We start from the raw sequence: 13,306 nt of genomic DNA on the forward strand, positions 1-13,306 counted from the left end.
GGACCTCTGGCCGTCTCTATGGGGGTGCCACAGGGTTAAATTTTCGGGCTGACTCTTTTCTCTGTATATATCATCGATGTTGCTCTTGCTGCGGGTGTTTCTCTGATCCACCTCTATGCAGACAACACCATTCTGTATACATCTGGCCCTTCTTTGGACACTGTTAACAAACCTCCAAACAAGCTTCGATGCCATACAACACTCCTTCCGTGGCCTCCAACTGCTCTTAAATACTAGTAAAACTAAATGCATGCTTTTCAACCGTTTGCTGCCCGCACCCACCCGTCCGACTAGCATCATTAAGTCTGGACGGTTCTGACTTTGAATATGTGGACAACTATAAATACCTAGGTGTCTGGTTAGACTGTAAACTCTCCTTCCAGACTCACAGTAAGCATCTCCAATCCAAAATTAAAACTAGAATCAACTTTCTATTCCGCAACAAAGCCTCCTTCACTCATGCTGCCAAACATACCCTCATAAAACTGACTATCCAACTGATCCTTGACTTCGGCAATGTCATTTACAAAATAGCCTCCAACACTCAGCAGATTGGATGCAGTCTATCACAGAGCCATCTGTTTTGTCACCAAAGCCCCATATACCACCCACCACTGCGACCTGTATGCTCTAATCGGCTGGAACTCGCTACATATTCGTCGCCAGACCCACTGGCTCCAGGTCATCTATAAGTCTTTGCTAGGTAAAGCTCCGCCTTATCTCAGCTCACTGGTCACGATAACAACACCCACCGTAGCACACGCTCCAGCAGGTATATCTCACCGGGCATCCCCAAAGCTAACACCTCCTTTGGCTGCCTTTCCTTACAGTTTCATGCTGCCAATGACTGGAACGAGTTGCAAAAATCGCTGAAGCTGGAGTCTTATCTCACTCTAACTTTAAACATCAGCTATCCAAGCAGCTTACCGATTGCTGCAGCTGTACATAGCCCATCTGTAAATATCCCACCCAATCTACCTACCTCATCCCCATATAGCTTTTGTTTACTTTTCTGCTCTTTTGCACACCAGTATTTGTACTTGCACATCATCATCTGCACATCTCCAGTGTTAATTTACTAAAATGTAATTACTTGTTACTATGGCCTATTTATTGCCTACCTCCTCACGCCATTTGCATACACTGTATATAGACTTTCTTTTTTTCTATTGTGTTATTGACTGTACGCTTGTTTATTCCATGTGTAACTCTGTGTTTGTGTCGCACTGCTTTACTTTATCTTAGCCAGGTCGCAGTTGTAAATGAGAACTTGTTCTCAACTAGCCTACCTGGTGAAATAAAAAAAATAACTCCGATGCACAAGTCATGTCAATGAGTTTGAAGGGCGGGAGAAAGGCACAGCGAGGCTGCCTTTCCCCAGGCCTCCTTGCGCAAATTTGTGAAGTAAGTATATGTTCAGAAATCGATTATATCATGCATAAAAAGCATGACAAAATGATTATTGATCAAACATATTTATTTTTCATTAGTTCTATTTTTATTAATTTCACAGAGTAGGCCCTGCTTACCCTGACCGCACGCACGTCACTCGGGCTGTGTATGTTAATATATTCAAATTTGCATCAACATGCCCAGACGATCAGGCGGAGTATTTCAATGGCGAAAGGAGGCTCAGGGAAATAAATGATAAAAAAATATATTGGGCGGCAGGAAGCCTAGCGGTTAAGTGTTGGGCCGGTAACCGGAAGGTCTTAGCCCTAATTTCTTCTGTAGGGCATATAAAATCTGTGTTACGGAAAACGCAGACGGAATCACGGAATCCAGATTGTCTAAAGTAATTCAGAAATATTCAAATATTTATTTAACTTAGTAGGAAATCAACTAAAGGTATTAGAAAATGTATTAATTTGTTGAAGTGAATCATAAGATATGAATATACATCAGTGATACTTATTTTCCTGCAACCATGGGCACAGGAATGCCCATGTTTGTGCAATATGTCTAGTCTGCACTTTGTGTAGCCCTTAGCGGTAATGATAATGATAATCGTCTGCTGATAAATGAAAGGCTTTCCCCAAAACCTTTTTAAACTGAATGTTAACTACAAAGTAGCCTATGCCTACCTGGCAGAATTACATCATTATTTGCATCAATTCAGAGGCCATTTGTTTTGCAAACTCTGCAATCACACTTGTAATAAAGGGTAACTACACCCAAAATGCAACATTTCTTCCCCCAAACCTCAAAAGTGGTGTCCTGATGTGGTTTAAGCGTTGTTGTGGACTTGTTTTTGTTTTTAAGTGTGATAAACATGGAAACTGAAACCTGGAAAAACAGAAAGGAGAAAATGGAATTTGGGAAAAAATGTATTGGAATCAGGCACAAAATATAACAGATTTTAAAGTGCCCTACTCCTTCCTGTAAGTCGTTCTGGATAAGAGCATCTGCTAAATGACTAAAATGTAAATTTCATTTCTCACCTAACTAGCTGTAAGACATGCTTTGGCACTTTGGTGACTAAGGGCTGGATGTGTCAATGTGTAGTTCATATATGCATAATCTATGAGCAGAATTACTGTTTTACCTCAATTAGCCATAATATAATATATGCCATTTAGCAGATGCTTTTATCCAAAGTAATACGTGCATACATTTTACGGTTAAATAAAGGTGAAATAAAAAATACATTTTACGTAGGGGTGGTCATGAAATCCCTAGTTTGTGCCATTGTGTCATTTTCCCTACATTTCCCCCCCCCCACGTTGTCCAATCCCTTAACAGTTAGTTCTTGTCAGAGCTTTAGCCCCTCACATTTGAGTGACAGCTATCAGGAGGCCTGCCCAGCGTTATCTGCGGGGCGGACCCAATGGCACAGTGGAAACCGCAGAGACCGATTTATAGAGCGAGCAATGACGTGGTGCACATATGTGATGAAGTACGCAATTTTCAGGGGACCACTTTTGGTTCGTGAGTGCTAGTTTCAGAACTACTGGCAAAAAGGTTTACAAAAGTAGCGGAGAATCTCTTAAATGAATGCACTAACTGTGTAAGTCTCTCTGGATTAAGAGTGTCTGCTAAATGACTAGAATGTAAATGCAAAATGTTATTTTCATGAAATTAAGAGTGATCATTTGCAGTGATTTAAAAAATACAATTACAAAGACTGCATGGGGGATTTAAGTAAAAGAAAGTGTATGTGTCCTGACTGTTTGTAGCATGTTGCACCCAGTCAACTCTAATTGCACCTTCCCTCTGCCCACTTCCCTTGCAGACTTGTCTACAGGAACTGAAGAGGCAGTTTCCAGGTAGCCAACGAGTGAAGCGATTAGCGGGCATGCGGCTGGAGGCTTTAGAAAAGTAAGCTTCAGAGTCTCTCACTGTAACATGGCTGAAAGACTGAATTCAAATGGATTTACCCTTTAATCCGTTTTTGACAGCACCCCATTTGATTTGAACGAAACCTTACATAAATATTTGCCCATTGCAGAGGTGCTCAGAAAGTGACTTTGGCCTGAATGCCAAACATTCAAGAGATGAAGGTGCTCGGTTGAATGCATTCAGTTGTGCAACTGCCTTGGTATCTATCCCCTTTCCCTTTCAAAGTTGACCCATTGAGACATGTCTTCATCACTGGAAAAGAAAAACAGTTGAGATTTATATAATTTCAAAGTTTACAAACAGGATTGTCAAACTATTTTAGAATTATTTTTTTTTAAATCGTAGGGCGGTACACAATTGGCCCAGCGTCTTCTGGGTTTGACCGGTGTAGGCCGTCATTGTAAATAAGAATTTGTTCTGAACTGACTTGCCTAGTTAAAAAAAATGAATAATGTCGTAGCTTAGGCCCTATTTTACATTATCTAAGGTTTTTGTGTTGTGCACGCCATCAGTTGAGAGACAACTTTCTCTTGAACACAGGTTGGTTGTCATGTTTTGGCTGATAAATGGACTAAAATGGGAATGACATTTCAAATGGTACCACAAAGATGGTTGGAGGTCCACACATCACAGAATGTTGACTTGAATTGGAATATGTTATTTTAAATGATACTGTCAATCCTTCATAGGAAACCTATTGAAATCATAGAAATGTAGAGACTGTAATAGAAAAGGCATGACCATTTTTAAGTTGAAATTCGCTGGTGGGTAGACCGGCGGTCATATTTGTGGTTGTAATTAGAAATACAAATGTAAATTCATTTTACATTTCAATGATGTACTGCCTAAATTGCAGTGGTCAGAAGGGATTTGTCCATTATATGAATGATATTGCTGTGATTGAAATAACACTAGGGCTGTCCACTACAAAAAAAAAACAATCGATTGGTCATAATTTTTAAATGTGTATTTTCCCATATAGACACACCCTATGTGTTTTTAATCAAATCAACTATATATACTGAGCTTGTCTAATGCTTTAAACCTTTACACTCGTACCCGTATGTATACAGGTTTAAAATTGAAGATTTGGGCACTAATAAGTGCCTAAATTGGAACCTAGTGGCTGTACAGTAACATGCTAGAGCTCTGACTGATAGCCATTCTGAATTTGAGCACCTCGCACGACAATTAGTTGCCTCTTCCCTCCCAGTAATTGGGCAACTTTTGCAAAAAAAATGTGTTGTGTTGAGGGAGGGAAATGCTGTAAATTTAAGATGACTCGATGCATTTTGAAAGATGAGACATTCAAAATTATAATAAATACCACATTGATGTCATACAAGCTAGCCAAACACCCGTCAGTCCAAATGTGTACTTCACATTTCCAAACTCAAAACTCCTGTCATAAACAGTGTCAAAATGTGTGATCACTATGTTTGATGTGGGGTTACACGTAGAGGTTGACCGATTTAATCGCGTGGCCGATTTCAAGTTTTCATAATCGGTTTTCAGCCTTTTTGGATGCCCATTACATTGCAATCTACGAGGAAACTGCGTGGCAGGCTGACCACCTGTTACCGAGTGCAGCGTCAAAAGCACCTTGTGGCTGCAAGGAGCCAGGGTAAGTTGCTAGCTAGCATTACACTTATCTTATAAATAACAATTCATCTTCACATACTCACTAGTTAACTACACATGGTTATTACTAGGTTAACCTCTGGGAACTACCCATCCTGGATCCGGGAGAATTGTCATCAACTACACTAATTAGCATAGTGCAACGGCCAAATAATCTTACTAGAAAATATTCATGAAATTACAAGTGAAATATAGCGAAACACAGCTTAGCCTTTTGTTAATCACCCTGTTGTCTCAGATTTTGAAATTATGCTTTACAGCCAAAGCAAGACACGCGTGTGTAAGTTTATCGATAGCCTAGCATAGCATTATGTCCAGCTAGCAGCAGGAAGCTTGGTCACAAAAATCAGAAAAGCAGAAAAGCAATCAAATTAATAGTTTACCTTTGATGATCTTCGGATGTTTTCACTGACGAGACTCTCAGTTAGACAGCAAATGTTCCTTTTGTTTCATAAAGATTATTTTTATACCCAAAATACCTCCGTTTGTTTGTCATGTTATGTTGAGAAATCCACCGGAAATAGCGGTCACGACAACGCCGGGGGAAAAAAAAAATCAAATTTATATCCATTATATCGACAAACATAGCAAACCTTTTTATAATCAATCATCAAGGTGTTTTTTCAAATATCTATTCGATAATATATCAACCAGGACAATTGGCTTTTCAGTAGGACCGAGAGGAAAAATGGCTACCTCTGTCTTTTACGCAAGAATCACTCTGAGAGGTCTCAGCTGGCCACTTACGCAATGTGGTCCTTTACGCTCATTCTTCAACATAAAGGCGTGAAACTACGTCTAAAGGCTGTAGACACCTTAGGGAATACGTAGAAAAAGGAATCTGGTTGATATCCCTTTCAATGGCCAATAGGGATGCATAGGAACACAACGGTTTCAAAATATGAGTCACTTCCTGATTGGAATTTTCTTTAGGCTTTTGCCTGCAATATCAATTCTGTTATACTCACAGACAATATTTTTACAGTTTTGGAAACTTTGGTGTTTTCTATCCTAAGCTGTCAATTATATGCATATTCTAGCATCTGGTCCTGAGAAATAGGCCGTTTACTTTGGGAACGTTATTTTTCCAAAAAAATAAAATAGTGCCCCCTAGCTTCAAGAGGTTGAGTGTAGGAGGCAGTATTTTGATGTTTGGATGAAAAACGTACCCAAATGAAACTGCCTATTTCTCAGGCCCAGAGTCTAGAATATGCATATAATTGTCAGATTAGGATAGAAAACACTAAAGTTTCCAAACTGTACAAATATTGTCTGTGAGTATAACAGAACTGATATTGCAGGCGAAAACCTGAGGAAAATCCAACCCAGAAGTGCTGTTTTTCCTGAAAGCTTTCTGTTCCATTGCCTGCCTTCGCTCAATTTAAAGGGATATCAACCAGATTCATTTTCCGATGGCATCCACATGTTGTGAACAGTCTTTAGACATAGTTCCAGGCTTTTATTTTGAAAAATGAGCGAGAAAGATCGCGTCATTGTATGGCTGGGTGCCAGCAGTGTTTTGCATGCGCAACAGTTTGGAGCAGACATTTTCTCTCTCTCTCCTATTGAAGAAGGTACAGTCTGGATGAAATATTATCGATTATATATTGTAAAAACAACGTGAGGATTGATTCTAAAAAACGTTTGACATGTTTCTACGAACTTTATGGATACTATTTGGAATGTGTCTGCTCGGTCGTGACCGCTTGAGCCTTTGGATTTCTGAACATAACGCGCCAACCAAATGGAGGTATTTTGGATATAAAAATAATCTTTATGGAACAAAAGGAACATTTATTGTGTAACGGAGTCTCCTGAGTGCAAACATCCGAAGATCATCGAAGGTAAGTGATTCATTTTGCTTTTCTGACATTCGTGACCAATTTACTTGGCTGCTAGCTGTTTGTAATGTTTGTCTGCTGAGAGATGTCCTTACATAAACGCTTGGTATGCTTTCGCTGAAAAGCTTTTTTGAAATCTGACACGCCAGCTGGATTAACAACAAGCTAAGCTGTGTTTTGCTATATTGCACTTGTGATTTCATGAAAATGTAATATTTTTAGTAATTTAAATTGAATTTGGCGCTCTGCAATTCAGCGGGTGTTGACAAAAATGATCCCGCTAATGGGATGGGTGCATCAAGAAGTTAACATGCAAACCAGCATTGCGCCAATTCAACAGCGCACCGAAGATTGTTTCAGAATGGAGGAAAGCGACTGCTATCCAATGAAGGAGAAAGCGCTCACTAAAGATTCAGTTCATCACCTTGGAGAGCTCCATCCACTGCAGCGGCCTCTGTCAAGCATTTTCAATCTGTCAACTAGAATCTGCAACTCAAAAAACAGTAGACTAATTTACTGTTTTCAAGTATTGTGTCTTGTTTGTTGTCCAACTATGGTAAGCAACTCTTTTTTTGCCGACATCCTTTACTACAATGAAATGCTGCCGTACTGCAGACTTGTTTGTTATTTTGTCTTAAGTTAGGCTTAAAAGAGCCCCACAGTGGATGTTTTTTATTTTATTTTTTATTTTACCTTTATTTAACCTCTTGGAACTCCCCATACCGGATCCGGTATCAGGAATACAGACTCAAGCTCATTACCATAACGCAACGTTAACTATTCATGAAAATCGCAAATGAAATGAAATAAATATGCCATCTCGCAAGCTTAGCCTTTTGTAAACAAAACTGTCATCTCAGATTTTCAAAATATGCTTCTCAACCATAGGAAAACAATAATTTGTGTAACAGTAGCTAGCAAACAAAGGATTTAGCGTTAGCATAGCGTTAGCATCCAGCACGCAACATTTCAACAAAAACATAAAAGCCTTCAAATAAAATCATTTACCTTTGAAGAACTTCTGATGTTTTCAATGAGGATACTCTCAGTTGGATAGCAGATGCTCAGTTTTTCCAAAAAGATTCTTTGTGTATTAGAAATAGCTCCGTTTTATACATCACATTTGGCTACCAAAAAAAAAACGAAAATTCAGTCCTCAAAACGCGAACTTTTTTCCAAATTAACTCCATAATATCGACTGAAAACATGGCAAACGCTGTTTAGAATCAATCATCAAGGTGTTTTTCACATATCTCTTCATTGATACATCGTTCTTGGACACATGCTTTCTCCCCTGAATCAAATGGTAAAGTGGAAGCAGCTGGCAATTGCGCACCGAATTCGACGCAGGACACCAGGCGGACACTTGGAAAATGTAGTCTCTTATGGTCAATCTTCCAATGATATGCCTACAAATACGTCACAATGCTGCTAAGACCTTGGGCGAACGACAGAAAGTGTAGGCTCATTCCTTGCGCAATCACAGCCATATAAGGAGACAATGGAAAACAGAGCTTCAGAAATTCTGCTAATTCCTGGGTGATGCATCATCTTGGTTTCGCCTGTAGAATGAGTTCTGGGGCACTTACAGACAAAATCTTTGCAGATTCTGAAACTTCAGAGTGTTTTCTTTCCAAAACGGTCAAGAATATGCATAGTCGAGCATCTTTTCGTGACAAAATATCGCGCTTAAAACGGGAACGTTTTTTATCCAAAAATGAAATAGCGCCCCCAGAGATCCAACAGGTTAACTAGGCAAGTCAGTTAAGAACAAATTCTTATTTTCAATGACGGCCTAGGAACAGTGGGAACTGCCTGTTCAGGGGCAGAACGACAGATTTGTACCTTGTCAGCTCGGGGATTTGAACTTGCAACCTTTCGGTAACTAGTCCAACTCTCTAACCACTAGGCTACCCTGCCGCCCCATGTGTCATAATACCCATAAAACCTAGCGGTCATTTGAGGAAATGGTTTCCACCATAAATTTTTCCCATAGGGAATTTTTTTTGAACACTTAAATAAGGGCTGTGTTTAGTATAGGCTTACCTTGGTGAGCTGTGTAAATCTCTCTCGGACAAGTTGACTATTTATCAATATATTCAGCTCTATTTATTATTTCAAAAATGCTAATTAGCCACAAAGTAGACATCATGCAAGACTACAAATCCTTGCAAGGTCCTGCACGTCATCTCTAGCTGATACCTTTGCTAATAGATAATATGTCAACAGTTCACAGAATTGTCCAATTTAAAGAAATGTAGCCAATTTATTCATTCCTAAATGTTGCTAAAATGTAATGGTTAATCCAGAGATGCTTAACTTTGCCTCGATTCGTCAGTAATTACGCATAATTATGTAATCACCAATTGTGAATTTAGAATAGGGCAGGGCATTCTTTTGTATTAATCTGTTCTGTACCCTACAGTGCATTTAAAGTATTCAGACCCCTTCCCCTTTTCCCTATATTTTGTTACATTACAGCCTTATTTTAAGGTGGATAAAATTATAATTTATTCTCATCAATCTACACACTACCCCAATATGACGAAGCAAAAAGGTTTTTTTTTTGTTGAAACTTTTGCAAATTAACAATAAAAAAGAATAATACTTATTTACATAAGTATTCAGACCCTTGCTATGAGACTCGAAGTTGAGCTCCGGTGCATCCGGTTTCGATTGATCATTCTTGAGATGTTTCTACAATTTGATTGGAGTGAATTCAATTGTTTGGACATGATTTGGAAAGGCACATTCCTGTCTATATAAGGTCCCACGGTTGACAGTGCAGGTCAGAGCAAAAATCAAGCCATGAGGTCAAATTAATTGTCCGTAGAGCTCAGAGACAGGATTGTGTCGGCACAGATCTGGGGAATGGTACCACCTCTGCAGCATTGAAGGTCGCAAAGAACACAGTGGCCTCCATCATTCTTAAATGGAAGAAGTTTGGAACCACCAAGACTCTTCCATCAGCTGGCCGCCCAGCCAAACTGAGCAATCGGGGGAGAAGGGCCTTGGCCATGAATTTGACCTAGAACGCATTGGTCACTCTATCAGAGCTCCAGAGTTGCTCTGTGGAGATGGGAGAACGTTCTAGAAGGACAACCATCTATGCAGCCCTCCACCAATTAAGCCAAACAGAAGCCACTCCTCAGTAAAAAGCACATGACAGCCTGCGTGGAGTTTGCCAAAAGGCACCTAAAGATCTCTGTCCATGAGAAACAAGATTCTCTGGTCTGATGACACCAAGATTGAACTCTTTGGCCTGAATGCCAAGTGTCACATCTGTAGGAAACCAGGCACCACTCATCACCTGGACAATTATCATCCCAACGGTGAAGCGTGGTGTCAGCAGCATGCTGTGTGGATGTTTTTCAGTGGCAGGGAACTGGGAGACTAGTCAGGATCGAGGGAAAGATGAACGGAGAAAAGTACAGTGATCTTTGATGAAACCTGCTCAGGACCTTAAACTGGGGAGAATGTTCACCTTCCAACAGCACAACGACCCTAAGCTCACAGCCAACACAACGCAGGAGTGGCTTCGGGACAAGTCTCTGAATGTTGTTGAGTGGCCCAGCCAGAGCCCTGACTTGAACCCGATCGAACATCTCTGGAGAGACCTGAAAATAGCTGTGCATTGACGCTCCCCATCCAACCTGACAGAGCTTGAGAGGATATACAGAAAAGGTTAGAAACTCCCCAAATACAGGTGTGCCAAGCTTGTAGCGTCATACCCAAGAAGACAAGGCTGTAATCGCTGCCGAAGGTGCTTCAACAAAGTACTGAGTAAAGGGTCTGAATACTTTAAAAAAATAAAATTTGCAAACATTTCTACAAACCTGTTTGTGATGTGGTCTTGTGTGCAGATTGATAGGGGGGGACAATTCAACCATTTTAGAATCAGGCTGTGAAGTAACAAAATGTGAAATAAGTCAAGGAGTCTGAATGTTTAACGAACTGCACTATATATCAGTCCACCGAATCCAAATGAAATGTTGAGAGAGGAAGGGACTGCATCGTTTGGATACATCAAGCCGGTGACAATGCTACGATTATCAGCACAAAGTCATCACTGAGAGAGTAGGTGTGTCCAAACTTTTTACTGGCATATATCTGGGGAAGGGTTTAAAACAATTTCTAGAGTGTTGAAAGTTTCCAAGAGCAAAGTGATCTCCATTATTGGTAAATTATTGGAGCTACCCAGTCTCTGCCTAGAGCTGTCCGTTCAACCAAACTTAGCAACCAGGCAAGAAGGTAATTGGTCTTTCTGAAGGCATTGTATGTCTTACAGCAATATTTCCAAACCTTTTTCATTTACTGAACCAACAATTGCATGTTTCTCTTCATGGAGTACCCCTGAGGCACTCCCCCTATGAGCATTTTATCAGTAGCGCCTATGGTCTCATGTTTCTAATCAAGTGCCCCCTGTGGATAGGCCAAGTACCCCCCCAGGGATCCTAGTACCCCTGGTTGGGAACTACTGTCTTAAGGTGATGGACTGTGCCATCCCAACGGTCTCCGCAATGGATTAGTCCACTGAGACTGGCACAAATCAGACAGGTGTCTTGTGTGCCTTCAATTTTTAACAATTTTAACAATGTGAAATAGGGTCTAAGCTACAACACAATGCGAATATGGAAAAAATTTGTGTTTTTAGATAATTGACATTTAAAGTTTATTTATTTATTATGGAACCTTTTTTTCTTCCAATAAATAATACAAGTTTGACCACTTTTTGTAAGCTTTTAAATTATCTATAACTCAACCGTTTATATTTTCCAGTGATGAAGGCATGGATGTCTCATGGTAGGGAATGGGAAATGGTTGCACTTTGAGCACCTCTATCTCCTGAATGTTTTGGCATTCAGGTCCAAGTCACTTTCCGACCACTTTTTCCATGGGTGAACATATGGAAAGTTTAGTTTAAAGCAAAAGGGATGCTGTCAAAAATTGATTGACTTAAACTGAATTTACCCTATAGGCCTGGGGTAAAGGGGGGTGTACTGTAGATCCTAAGTGGTACGATGGTCTGGGTGAGTGTGTAAGTGTGTGTGGTGGGCTCTGTTTGTGTTGGAAACAACCATTCCGCTGGAAAAATGGGGGAGAAAAAATAAGTGAATGCTTCAGTGCTCGGCCCTTTTAGCCTGAGCGAGGGATTCCCCAGGAAGGAAGTGGTTTGCTCCCACTGCTATTCTGGGGGTCCCTCAATCTTCTGTTTAAAAAAAATATATATATTATCTTGTTGTGCTTTTCGTCTCTGAGCTGAGAGACGAGGTCTTGCCTGGCTGTAAATATTTGCATGTCACCACAGTTTCAGCTTTGTTTCTTCTCAGCACTGTTTATTTGTACATCTGCAATTGTGATTAATAAAAACCGAAAGGGAGTGAATGTAAGGGAACAAGATAACCGCAGTATTTTTGACTGGAACTGGAGTAAGGGTAATTCAATTTGTTTACCACCCCTGATCACCATGACTCGTTTATCGGTTATGTCGGAGTTGATGTGATAATTGAACTCCTGCACTGTCAGATTAAATAAATGGCACACACTGGCCTCTAATTGGCTTCAGGCGGAGGTACACTGGAATGACACAGCTTCAAACAACTAACTATCCCTCACCCCCGACACACATACACTGTGTTTCGTTGAACCCCCCCCAGTAAATAAAGCATATCAAAGTGGCTCGTGAGTGGTTGCCTGGTGCCATCTGAAATCTCCCAGAGTGCAGTTGAGTAATAAAGTGGATGTGAGGGAAGGAGTGGCACTGGAAGTGGGGCTGCTCACTGCTAATGGGAAACAGAGTTGCTTCTGTTGTAGGTTGTGGTGAGCAGAACAGGTTTTGATCATGGAGCCCTGGCTTTTTGGCTGCTAAACCGTTAGCATTGCAGTTCACCTCTAATAAAAAAAAACTAGTTCAAAATCATCCCTGCAGACCCATGATTTGACATGACAAGTGAAGTGAACACGCCTCCCCACCTCCCTGTTGCCAGGAAATGTCTGCATGGTTTGATATTTACAGCTCATAACTCACTAATATTAAACAGAATCGTATGGATTCCCCCTTTGCTCCGTAACTTTAAAACACACATTGTGTTGAATATAGCTCTGATCAGACTTGTATGTAATAGAAGGTAGCCTATTATTCTACACGGCTCAAAAGAAAGGCCTTTTAAAACGCAACTAAACAGATTGATTTGAATCACCTTTTGAGCAAATCACAGGCAATAATTGTCTATACACTCTTCAAATCAGTGTGCTTCCCTACTCTTTGTGTTGGTTTCTTGACTCATTGTTAAGTGGTGTAAGCCTCTCACAATGCAGGCTATTTGAGCAGCAACAGTAATGACTGTTTATTTCTTCTTTTTAGATCGCTGCTGATTTCGGCAAGGGTTCACTGTGTAACCATAGAGACCGGCTGCATTGTGTACAGGAACTTGATTGCCTTGAACTCTGTTTGATTTCAACACCACCTAATTTGTCTTGACTGG

The 13,306-nt window shown here is 40.4% G+C and overlaps 1 protein-coding gene across 1 annotated transcript in view; it reads left to right on the forward strand.

Moving 5' to 3' along the window:
- Positions 1-13,306, forward strand: part of LOC139381025 (ER membrane protein complex subunit 2-like) — a 60,380-nt gene that overhangs the window by 19,934 nt on the left and 27,140 nt on the right. Inside the window, exon 4 of the mRNA XM_071124264.1 lies at positions 3,233-3,318. Coding sequence (XP_070980365.1) covers positions 3,233-3,318 — 86 coding nt within the window. The remainder of the gene's footprint in view (positions 1-3,232; positions 3,319-13,306) is intronic.

Source organism: Oncorhynchus clarkii, chromosome 2 (assembly GCF_045791955.1).
Source record: "Oncorhynchus clarkii lewisi isolate Uvic-CL-2024 chromosome 2, UVic_Ocla_1.0, whole genome shotgun sequence".
Taxonomy (NCBI): domain Eukaryota; kingdom Metazoa; phylum Chordata; class Actinopteri; order Salmoniformes; family Salmonidae; genus Oncorhynchus; species Oncorhynchus clarkii.